Raw genomic sequence first — 13,362 nt, 5'->3', positions numbered from 1 at the left:
ATCTTTGATGCTAAAATTGCACGTATTGCATTATAGTCACAATTCATCTGTCAGTAAGCTGTTGGATAAATCCAGCAGAGCACATATCTCTCGTATATAGGTCCATTACAAATGTATGCTAGTATGTCACGGCGCCCGGCCGACTTGTGTGCATAACCTCTTCGCACCTGCTGCGGCCGCGTGGGTTAAGAGGATGTGTTTATGGCTTTTGTCAAAGCCTCGCCAGCTCGCCACGTTCGCGTCATTTTATAACGCTAATTCACTTATCGTAAAATAAGGTATGTATTTATAGATAGAGTTAAGAGAGTACGTAGATTTTATCAAAACCTAAACTAGTGTTTTAACAGCGTTATAACAGCTATTTTTATTTGTCCTTATGCTTTCTCAGTGGGCACTACCTAATAATATAAAGAAATAGATCCATCTATGATGTAGCAGTACCTAATTGATATAATTATTTACGCACACATAACTCGTAATCTAACTCAGGTAACCTCCAGTTAACCTCCTTTAGGCGTGTCCTTGTCCAAGCCGCGCGCATAAGATAAGCGCCTCTGCCTTGTCTCTGCCGCAAACGGCCCGCTTCATAACTTCGGTTTAACGACACATTGTCCTGCGAACAAGCAAACGCACTTGGCAAAGGCACGTTATGGATGAGGGTCGGTACTTCACACAGATTCTCAGTGACTTATTTAAAAAATATTTTTCACCTTGTTACGAAGTAATATAGTGTGAAAATTGGGAATGTAATTACTGTGAGTGGCACCATAAGTGGCATCAATGTGAGTTAGTACTGAGTCAGCTTTACAAGCTTAACACCTTCACTGCGGCAAAAGGGTATTCCACAAATTTTTATTAATGGTATCAGTCGATCAGGTTTGTTTTGAGGATCAAATTTAATGTCTGTATGGGACCCATGGTCTTAAAGCAACACAAAAGTCACAAATGATGGTCAAAGTCTGGCACCCGCACTTTACTGACGAAACGCTTCTAACAAATTGGCATTACATCGTGACAGCATGTAACGTCGCTATATTGCTTAGAATTAGTGGAAAACAAGGAGATTGCGATGTTGTCGGTGAAATATTGCGTTTATGTATATTGTTGCTATACAATATATTTTTTAATAAAATGTAAGGAATCGAATGGTACCATTATTTTTTTTCCTATTTAGAAAGTTTTTTTTTTTTACTTTGAAGTCTTGTATTTATTTATTATGCCCATATATTTTTTTAAGTTTCCAATTTATTATGATATAAATTGCTCATTTTCTATCTATTTAACTAAATTTAGTTATAAAATTCAACATGTGGAAACAACCCTATTAACATACCTCGTAATTAACCATACTTTGCATGCCCTCCCGCAGTGAACGTGTCAATTCCTAATGCTAAAACCACCTTACAGCTACAGAGTTTAGCTCCGAATAAGATTAAATGACTAAAATAATATTATTTTTTATTCTCACGTTCGTTCGTATCCTATTTGTTATTATTATTCCTATATTCTTATTCATTGAAACAAAAATCAAAGCTGAAAGAAAACTTCGATTTTCTAGGTCCTAGACTCTAAGATTATAATGAGCTCTACAGTATAAAGCGCGAACGAAGAAGGAATTTAAAAACCGCAAAACAATAATGGCGGGTTGCACCAACCCGTCTGCGTCTGTAATTGTAAAGTATTCACTGTTATTATTTTTTTCCTTACTACTTTTAAGTAAGTTGGCACTTACGTTACGGTACGCTACGCCGTAGCCGTAGCAAGCAATGTGCATGTATCCTTCATACAATTATCTGGAGCCTGATTCTGATTTAAATTTCTTGTTGTTGTTTAAAATCCGAATCTGCGGCGGTATCATGGTCGCATTTTTGTCACTTGTTATGTCGTGCGTCACTTTCGCACTTACATACTTGTTAGAACGTGACAGGCATTATGACAGATGATAAAAAACTGACCATCTTAGCCCTGCCCTACTGGTTTGTAATCTTATATTGTACCTTTAAACTACCAAATTACTAAGACTCCGCTGTCTGTCTGTCCGTCTGACTGTCTGTCCGTCTGTCCATCTGTCTCTCACCAGGCTGTATCTCACGAACCGTGATAGCTAGACATTTGACATTTTCACAGATGATGTATTTCTGTTGCCGCTATAACAACAAATACTAAAAAGTACGGAACCCTCGGTGCGCGAGGCCGACTCGCACTTGGCCGTTTTTTATATGTTTTCCAATCGCGGTTTACGATTTTTTTTTAGTCATGTGATTTATTTCATAGATTTAAATTAATAAAAACAAAATCTATAGGTAAATAAAAATGTAATGTAAATCCAGTTCACTGCAGCAAGCACGTACCTAATCTTGAATGTAGCTAAAATTTATAGTAGCATTAGAGGCAAGCAGAATTAGCGTTATGCAAACAGATAGGGGTAAACTTTGTTACTTAAGGTACAGATAGCAATGTCATGTGTTACATGATCTTACTTCAAAGCGTTTTAGAACAAACATATCTAATATGAAGACCAACCTTCAATAAGAACACTTATATTTGTCACGAACGTATCCTTACTGTGTCTGATGTGTATGACGGCATCAAAGTGACACCTTGTAAAGACGATGGTCACTTATTGTTGCTCGTCTGAATACTGATATCTGACGTCACGCCGCTTATATTGTTCCAGATCAAGAGACCGCAGCATATCGAATATTATTTGTTTTGCTATATACAAACAATAATACGTACCTATTATTGTTTTAATACGTATTCAACAATAGTTGATTGTTAACCAAAGATAAAAGCCTCGTAATTTAGACGGAATGTTTTTGCACTCAAACGAGAAAAAGTATATAAATAACCAATAATAGTTCTAGTCTGAATGGCGTTTATGAAACTAGTTTTTAAAGTACTTCATTATGACAGATTTTCTAAGAAACTACCACTTTCTTGGTATGGGAAAATAAAATATACTTACTTTCTTATTTTTCACAACATCATAATTTTTTGGCCGAGATTATATTTCCAAACTTATAACCGTAGTAAAATTGCTTAAATGTGTAGTAACTAAATTTTGGAAATAGAATCCAACTCATTTAGGAATGTATTCCTATAAAACTTTACTGTCAAAAAATGTGTTTTTAGGGTTCCGTACCCAAAGGGTAAAAATGGGACCCTATTACTAAGACTCCGCTGTCCGTCCGTCCGTCCATCTGTCTGTCCGTCTGTCACCAGGCTGTATCTCATGGACCGTGATAGTTAGACCGTTTTCACAGATGATCTATTTCTGTTGCCGCTATAACAACAAATACTAATAAAACCGTTTAAAAACAGAATAAAATAAATATTTGTCATACGTGATTTTTTTGCTGTTTTTTGCGTAATGGTACGGAACCCTTCGTGCGCGAGTCCGACTCGCACTTGGCCGGTTTTTTTATACTCGTGTGTATTGCTAAGCGAACATTATTGTATTTATTGCACGTCGCACTATCAATTCCACCTCGACCCCTTGCTAAGGAGCCGCAACTCTGTGATATCGTTTCCTTTGTCCATGAACAATTTCAATTTCATCATAATGGGGAAGTGGTTCGAATTTCTTTTAATTTGGATCAATTACCTATAACTTGCTCGAAATTGCCTACCATACCAAAATAGTGATTCTCTACCAAATAGCTCTCTATATCTAATTCCTCTAACTCGGATTCCAACAAGTGAACGTAAAATGAAGATTTTGAAACTAACTTACCTACATACATCAATATTACTTACATTGCAATTTTACTTAACTTCTATTTACCGCATTCAAGTCACCCTTAAGTTACTCCACTTATTTACTTTAGTAAATAAGTTCAGTTACCTTATTTCAGCGTCGAATACGCCGCGACTCATACCCGTGGAATTGAATGTTCCAATGCTACTCGCATGTGTTACAAATTGAGAAAAGCGTCCATCGGAACATTCACTTTTTCACTGATTTAAACTTTCACGATTTCTACACAATTGTAAAACGGGACTTAATCGCGTATGTATTTAAACTTAAATACGTGATTAAGTCCCGTTTTACAATTTAATAACATTCACTTTTTGTTCGAAGTGGCACCTACCTCCCAAGGGCATATTTTAAATAACTATTTCAGAGGCTTCTGAGCACCTTGCACTCTATATTGCAGTCAGTGACCCTTACCCCACCCACCCACCCACCTTAACCCACGTTATTATTTAATTGAAAAAAAAAAAGAAAAGTAGTACGAGAGCAAAGCAACAAACTACTGAAGTTGGTTTCTTGTGGAAATAACCACGTAATTTCAATTGAAAGTACTAAATTTAGAGCTGAAAAATGGACACATTTAGTAAAAAACATTTAACTTAATCCGCAAACTAATAGGTTTTACAATAATATATTATATAAATTGCAAGCCACCGGAAATAAACCGGAATAAATTAAACGACATCGTATCTAATAGAATGCGACACCTGGGACCGATAGTGTACAATGCTTATTTAGTATTCGCACTGACAGACGCCATGGACTGATCCTTTTATGTCTATATTATAATATATTTGTCATTTCTCATGCTCTGAAAGAGCCTCATTGTTGTTCTAAAAGGTGTGCAGAAAATGATACGTGTCTGCACTAGAGCATTTTACGTTTGAAGTACGATTTTTTTAATTTTTTTAAGATAAGCAATTGAAATTTGAGTTTAAATGGATTTGTTATACAATTTTCATTCTGATATTTGACTCTCCATTCCATAAATAACGATACTTTTGTCTAAATTGTTAATTGAAAATACCCTCAAGAAATACTATAAAAATGAATACTTAGCCATGTTTTTAAAAAAACACATGCATTTTACTTTCCTCGTATTCGAAATGAAAAGTAGAGTGTTTAACTCGGGTGAAAGGCATCATTTCTGCCTCGAACTATTGGCGCTCTCACTGCGTTCGAGCGCCAAAATACCTCGGCAGTATTAAGTGCCTTTCATCCCTTGGTTAATAATCTACTATTATTTATGCGTCTACACAGAACCGTTCATCTTCCGGCCGGATCTTTATTTCCAATGTTTGCCTAGCGTAACCGGTAACCGGTATGTGATCTGCGATTATGCATAATTGAGTTCATATTATTAGAAAACTCGAACTCACATTTTTATCGATTCGCATTAAGCGTAGATTAGATCAATTTTGCTTAATTTATTAATAGATGGTTGACTAGTGTATAAGATTGATCAGTAATTACATTTCATCCTGAAAATATTAATTTCAATTAAAATTCGATCGAGATTGGTTTGTAATCAATTAGATTAGATGCTCACCATTGCATAAGCATCTAGTTACCATGGAAATTCATAATGGTTGTTGAAGCTGAGATTCCAAATTAAACAGAAAGGAAAGTCAAAAAGAATATTTTTTCTAAAGGTTTTCGTTACAATTATTTAGCAACCACTGATGGCAGTTTGTAGATTAAGCTTAATAAGGTAATAACCAATTTTTCATTTTCGTTTTTCATTAAATTTTCATTAAGAGATAAAAAAACATATTTGGTTCGGTTACATGTAGGAACAAAATAGGCTGCATAATCGGTTTCCCGTTTAATTTGCGTATTTCGAAAACTAAAGTGGCACTCCGAGGAAAAAATCCTTGAATCCTGAAAAGAGCACGAGACTCAACGCTCATTACAGTGCGATTAATTATTGTAGTCGCTACAAGAGACCGAGCACTTGCCAGGTTATGTAAATTGGTTAACGAACGGTGCCGTTACGAAGACGACGGGCCACTTAAACCTTTAGCATTTTAAAGCGGTATTTGCGCAAAGTACACAATTAGCTGTGCATTTAAACTGATCACCGCTTCCAGACTAAGTGGGGATTCACATTGAATATTCTAATTAGTAGTTGACGCTCTTTACTGCCTTTTTAATGGTTGACTGTAATTTAACATCGTGACTCCGGGCTTTACGTGACGGAAGAAATACCTATTTACATTGTGAGATTGTCATATAATACTCACATATGATAGAAGGATACCGCTGTTCCCACGGTATTCCGTAATTTTCCAGGGTAACAAGTGTGTTACATTTATACACGTTCCACCAACATAAGAATAATTAATATTAATGAATATTTTTAAACAACATAAGATTTGTTAACCTTTTTTAGGGTTCCGTACTCAAGGGTAAAAACGGGACCCTATTTAGTAATAGGTCCGCTGTCCGTCTGTCCGTCTGTCTGTCACCAGGCTGTATCTCATGAACCGTGATAGCTAGACAGTTGAAATTTTCACAGATGATGTAGGTATTTCTGTTGCCGCGAAAACAACAAATACTAAAAGTACGGTACCCTCGGTGGGCGAGTCCAACTCGCACTTATCCGGTTTAATAAGAGTTTCATCTTAAAAAATGATATGATATGAGGGCTTCTGTAAATATTTTTTGTTATCGAAGACCTCTTATTGAAAATCAACCCCTGCACGCTGGAAAACCATCGTTTTATGTTGGGTACGATGATTCGGTAACTAAGGGACTCTATTTAATCACGTATTATTAAATAGGTAGCACGCAAATGGATTCCACAATATTCATACTCACACGAGAAACGTTCACGCGTGTTGATCACAAATTTAAACATACATCTAATGTGCGAAACAGAGAGTCGGAATTACGTGGCTCCGTTGCTAACGCCTGGTGAGTTTTTCACTCCACACGGCTCGTTTTCTCGCGCCATTTTCATGCTAATCTCCCCGCGAGCGTGCTGATTTTGCGGGCATGAAATATTTGTAACAGGCGGGCCTTCGCTTCGTACCTTTTCAATTTCGCCAGGACTTCCCCCGCGGGGGTTGAAAGCGCCGAATGTTGAATTTTATGCGTAAAACTCACTGCATTGTGTACTCTAGCCGTATGTATTGACGCCCGGAATATTTCTCGCCGTTTGTTTTTATAACGTTTGCGTTTCATATGACCTACATTCTTAATGTTGTATATTTGAAGGTTTAAAAGCTAAAGAATTGACATGCAGAGCGAGGATTGGAGTATACGTTATATAATGCAGAAGAATTGTGAATTCGCACTTAACCTCGCGTTTCGGATCGAGGAGTACATATTTCAGGGTAAAGCAAGGATTTCTGACATCAATGCCTCGAATGTACAATGCACCATGCACTCAGTACTGTGTCCGCGGGGTCGTTGCATAAATGTTACATGCTACTTGGAAGCTTGCTTGATACATATTTCAAAAGTGTTCACGTGCTGATCGCCTCGACAAAGGTTCTAGATAAAATCTGTTTGTACGATATTATTTCAACCCGTGTCGTTGAATTAGGTTGAAACAACATATAAACGTAAACAAGAAACAAATAGAAACTTTCTAACCTCGAGCGAATTCCCAGTGCAACATCAGCAACGAGGGGCAAAGTTTTAAACATCCACGGAGATACTTGCTTTCTGGTAACAAATATACCTCTCCTGGCTTATGACTTCCGTTTCGTTTTTAGGGTTCCGTACCCAAAGGGTAAAAACGGGACCCTATTACTAAGACTCCGCTGTCCGTCTGTCCATCTGTCCATCTGTCTGTCTGTCACCAGGCTGTATCTCATGAACCGTGCTAGCTAGACAGTTAAAATTTTCACAGATGATGTATTTCTGTTGCCGCTATAACACCAAATACTAAAAAGTACGGAACCCTCGGTGCGCGAGTCTGACTCGCACTTGGCCGTTTTTTTTTGGTTTGTTAAATAAGAAACATCTAGTGTTTGTTCGCAAAATTCGCACGTGCCCACACCGAATTTCGTCAAAAACAAAATTGGTAACTCAGAAAGCATTCGGTCTATTAACACCGTCGGTGGTGAAATTGTGAACATTTTTTTTCGCTATCTGGACATATATGGCACTCTAGTTAATAATGTAAAACATAGAAGATATTTCGATTAGTTGAAATTTTCCGCAGTCGAAATGGCCCCCCTGAATTTTAATTAAAATAAACACGTGACTCGGTCGTTTTGAGTAATGATTTAATTCCAAGATATGAGTAAGTACTAAAATTACGAACGTCCACTGACTTCAAACCGATATTATATTGATATTGGAATCATATCAAAATCATTGGCGGAATTACTACAGAATAGACTGACTACATTTAAAGTTCCAAACTAGAGACATTGATTAAACATTTCGGTCATAAGAAAAACCGAAAGTACTCGTAGAATCGTAAATAACATTAATTCTGTCTGGGCATATACCTTGCCCTTAGCTTATTAATGATACCTGAAACATGTGTAATAACTATAATTAATGTTTAATCGCCCTCAATTTAAGTGTATGATATATTTGCCAACAGAACGCAAGCTGTTCGTGGGGATGCTCAATAAGAAGCTGTCTGAGAACGACGTGCGAGCGCTGTTCGCAGGGCATGGCGCCATCGAGGAGTGCACCGTGCTGCGGGACGCGCAGGGCCAGAGCAAGGGTTGCGCGTTCGTCACGTTCGTCTCTAAGCAGGCGGCCATCGCTGCCATAAAGGTAAACTACCTACTAAATAAATAGCACTAAGACTGCTAAAGCTGATCTTCTGATCCACGCTTAGATTTGTATTGTGTTTTAAATTCCTCTTTGGCAACGATATGCGGAACTGCAAATATTTGAAAATCTGATTTAACTACAATCAAAGATAGATATAACTCCGTAATAGATGGATACAGTCTAAGGAAAAAACGTGCCTCGAAAATCAAGAAAATTTGACTCTCGATCAGAGGGCGCTACTAGCTTTGGCCTACTGTCGTATAGATGGCTTTGACGGTTTCGTTTGTTATTTAACAATTTTTACGCATATCAGTGAAAGAACATGGGTCAACATCATAAAAATAATTAATGCAAATAAAAAAAAACATTTATCCATATTTAAATATATTTTATCGTATTTTTATAAATCTTTATTTTTAGTTTTAAAGTGTGTCGATAGATGGCAGTGAATTTACTGTGGTTACAAAATTTACTATGACAGTACCGCTCTAGTATAAGTTACTCTATGCTACAATAAAATCGGGTAGCAAAATATTTGTGTATGTTAAATAAATAAACAAGCCGCCTTACTGAACATTTATAGCGGCGGGAAAAGACTTTCAAAGCACCGTCCGAATATAGTGAGTGCCAAGTGACAGCTGATAAAAATACCTATATGTACTTACGTTTTCCTTCTATGTTTAGCTTACGGTAGCTACTGCGTGTAATAGTTACATTCGAACAAAAACTCTATATACATGCACTACACATCCACTTATTTCGTTCGAGTCAGTCAGTATAATAGTCATTCTATTGTACACAAAGAGTCTCAATATTTTATTGGATCAAATCAAGCATGTCCGAGCACTAACCAATCTGTGTTCAACAAACTCGTAAGTAATAACTACCTTTTTTACATTCGGAAATCGATACTTATTGAATCATTAATTCTTTCTTAACTCTAGCTTGTCCAAAAGAAACTTCCAACAGAATTTGAACTAATAAAATCTAATCGTTCGTGTTAAAATCAATAGAGATTTCGCACAAAAACTTCTTTAAGTTGGATCACTTTCAATTGAATAAGAAACTTTGAAAGCTCGAAGTTCTGTTAAATGCTTGAGGTTTTTAAATTGTTACGAATTCTTGATTGGCTAGTAGCGGTGAAGTTTTAAGCGGATTGGATCGTTCTAATAACTCGGTCCATTAATGGTCCCAATTAGAAATGCTCCCCGGCGCCTTGGGAATTAGACAGTATTACCCGCCTAGGATTGATGTTTCTGAATAATGCCGCAATATGTAATAATATGTAATATCTAAGTAAGTGGCAATGACTATATAGTTATTATGACTAAAAAGATACGTAGGTAAGTTGTTACCTTTTAATTGATGAGTACTGTATCTCACTTTTAAATGCATAATGTCTGTCGGGCGCCTATGAGAAACTGAAGGTAGGTAATTTAAAAATAAAATTGCATTAAAACTTTACTGGAAGCATAGGAATGTGGAGAACGTAGAATGTAGATTCCCGTTCCCGTAATACAATGTCTCGCACATGTCTATTGAACGCGTCAAATATGTGCGTAGGTTAATAGGTATCTATTAGGGAGTTGGATAATGGCTATTTTGATTAACATTATTATTGAGTAAGTACTTCGGGTAATTAGGAACAAGGAAAATGAGGACATAAACAATTATCCCTCTTGCGACCTAAATTATCATTTCTGCTAGTTTTACTTATAAATAACTAGCTTTTGCCCGCGACTTCGTCTGCGTGGAATCAGTAACAGCAGCTAGAGTAAGTTTAGCGCCTGGAGAAAGTCTTATAGCAATCATTCAATTTGAGCATAATATGCACACAAATTATCAGGCAACTCATTCATTATCTCAATTCCACCATGATTCCACCCCGCTTTTCACCCTCTTAAGGGATGATTTTCGGGATAAAAACTATCCTTTTCCGTCCCCGGAACTCAAGCTATCTCTATGCTAAATTTCAACTAAATCAGTTCAGCGGTTTAAGCGTGAAGAGGTAACACACAGACAGGCAGACAGACAGACAGACTTTCGCATTTATAATAATATATTAGTGTATATTAGTATTAGTATATATTAGTATATTAGTATATCCCATCAAAAACATTACATGTAAAAAGATGCGTCTCGCAACGCAATTTTTCTACTACAAAAAAGTTTTGAGATGTAATGTGATACCAAGTCGGTTATTTTAGTCAGTGCCAGGGGGTGTTAAAACCGCATCAATATTAGATATCTTTAATTTTTAATATATATAATGACTTGGCAATCGTACATAATGCTTTACTCGTACCGTACCGTACTCCTAAATATGTGTAATGCTCAAGCTGCATGTGATTAGCGCTAGCGTTATGTTCAATTAGAATTATTTTTAATATGTAGTTGACGATGATCCTTATGTCATTAATGTCATTATGCAGCCGTGCCATGGCCAAGTCATTATACGTATTAAAAATTAAAGATATCTAATATTGATGCGGTTTTAACACCCCCTGGCACTGACTAAAATAACCGACTTAGTATCACATTACATCTCAAAACTTTTTTGTAGTAGAAGAATTGCGTTGCGAGACTTGCATCTTTTTACATGTAATGTTTTTGATGGGATGTCATCTCGTTTTGTAGGCAGTCCTTCTTTTCGGGTACTACTTCTTGTAAGTCAATTACCACTTTTCTCAAAGCTCATACTCATACCCGTATTACACTATACTCGTACTCATACCTATACAATAGATACTCATGGTCATACAAAACTATACTTGTATTCATACAATACTCATACCCAAGTCCCCATCCCACACCATACCCGCACTCATACCTATACCATATCCACACCACACCACACCCTTACCATACTCACAATCATACCATACTCATACTATACACATCTTTATACTCACATCGTACATCATAGACCTTTACTTTACCTACTATTTGTTGGAACTACAAAAGTAACTTTGTAATACCATATTTTTATATGGGACTACAAACTTACTTATGCAGTTCCTAAATCTTTAAAACGTGACTGATATTGCAATATTTTAAGGTTTTTTTATGGCTTGTTAAGCTAAAAACTACTTATGTTTAAAATTTGAAGCTTGTTGGTTGGCTAGAAGTACCTTACAATTATGATGATCGGAATATATGTAAGCCATATCATGCCCTATAATGTCACTGAAAATTCAGGGTTCTAGCTATAGACAGCACAAAATTACAGGACGTCGAAAATGACCTGAATGGCTTCGAGAAAAGGATGGGTACGGTCGTGCCTCTTTGTTTTGCTCGACTTGGCGGGGGCACTACCGTGCCCCCAGATTAGTATATTAGTATGGATGAAAGTATGGATTTGTTGTCGATATACTTACCATATTAAATTTTCTATATTTGTGTTAGGCAGTTAACCAAACTAGTTTGTAATCAGAATTGATTATAAGTATTTGTTAAATGTTGAAAGTTAAAGGCTCCTATTTCCCCCTACTTTCGCTTACACACCTACCTACAAACCTAACCTAATAAGTAACGATACATTTCCCAATTTCCAGACACTGCACCACAGTCAGACTATGGAGGGTTGTTCGGCCCCGCTGGTTGTGAAATTCGCCGACACGCAAAAGGAGAAGGAGCAAAAGAAGCTGCAGGCCATGCAGGCGAGCCTGTGGGGGCTGACGACGCCGGTGACGCCGACGGCGTACCTCGCCTCGGAGGCGGCGCTCTCGCCCGCCACGCAGCTGCAGCTGCTGCAGCAGTTGCAGGCGGTGGGACTGCAGCAGCAGCTGTTGCAGGGGCAAGGGTCCACGCTGCTGCAAGGTTAGTTGCTGCCCAGATTAAATAATGTTCATGTGGAGTGTGATACAGCAACGTCTTTTACGTTACCTAATAATTAAACAGAATATGGTTTAACATAGTAAAGATCGACACCTTGAAGGTTGGGTTAGTTAGGGTAAAACGTGTATGGCATTATACTCTACTCTAACCTTCATAAAAAACGATTAGCCTAACACTACTGATAAATAAAAAAATTTTGACATTCATAATTATGTAGTTTAGTGCCAAGCCGTAATGAAACCTAGGCATTTTGTGCATTATGGTTAACTCACATAACAAACAAAGAATATCAGTGACTCAGTTTCCGCAGATGACTCGATTTGGGGCACGACGGTTTCAAATGAGCCTTAATCTGTTTTATTTATTATATAAGTGAGTTTCATTCCATGTACCTGAACTGAATATATTTTCGGTTGATTGGCTATAACAATAAATAAAAGACTACTTAAACAAAGGAAGCGTATAACCATAAAATATGTATACCAAAGTTGAGCTATTAGTAGGTAGGTACCCACTCTATGTAGCTGTATGTCTAATCACTCACCTTAACTCCATGGCGATATCTAAGTAGGTATACCTAATGTTAACACAGGCGCAGGTATACCTTAAAATTGCTACGTTCAATTAAACTTGAATTAAATGAAAATGTAGATTAAGTTTTTTTTTGTTTATAGTTTACGTTCACTTTACACCCTTGCCACTCCCATATTTTATTTTGCCCTTTCCCTTTTAATTTGTTTTTATTTCTCCATTTAGGTGTTAACTATCAGGATATCGCTTTCAATGGCGCAGGCTTGAGCGGAGGGACAGTGAGCGGGGTGGGCGGAGTGACGTCCATGGGCGGCGGGGCAGCCGACCAGCTGGGTGGGCTCCTCGCGCCGGTGTCGGTGCAGAACCTGGCGGCGCTGGCGGCCATGACGCAGCCCGTGGTGACACAGGCGACGCCCATGGCACCTGCTGCCGCGCCACAGCCGGCGGCGCCACAATTATGTGAGTCCGCTAATTTACCTTATTTAATTACTGTC

At 37.5% G+C, this 13,362-nt stretch overlaps 1 protein-coding gene across 8 annotated transcripts in view; it reads left to right on the top strand.

Moving 5' to 3' along the window:
* LOC134746100 (CUGBP Elav-like family member 1) overlaps positions 1 to 13,362 on the top strand; it is a 514,830-nt gene that overhangs the window by 485,577 nt on the left and 15,891 nt on the right. For 7 of the 8 annotated variants that reach the window (XM_063680407.1, XM_063680363.1, XM_063680416.1 and 4 more), the window contains 3 exons: positions 8,322 to 8,500; positions 12,055 to 12,319; positions 13,094 to 13,327. In XM_063680407.1, coding sequence (XP_063536477.1) covers positions 8,322 to 8,500; positions 12,055 to 12,319; positions 13,094 to 13,327 — 678 coding nt within the window. The remainder of the gene's footprint in view (positions 1 to 8,321; positions 8,501 to 12,054; positions 12,320 to 13,093; positions 13,328 to 13,362) is intronic. The other variant, XM_063680381.1, reaches the window with a different exon arrangement.

Source organism: Cydia strobilella, chromosome 1 (assembly GCF_947568885.1).
Source record: "Cydia strobilella chromosome 1, ilCydStro3.1, whole genome shotgun sequence".
Taxonomy (NCBI): domain Eukaryota; kingdom Metazoa; phylum Arthropoda; class Insecta; order Lepidoptera; family Tortricidae; genus Cydia; species Cydia strobilella.
This window is presented reverse-complemented; position numbering and strand designations above follow the sequence as displayed.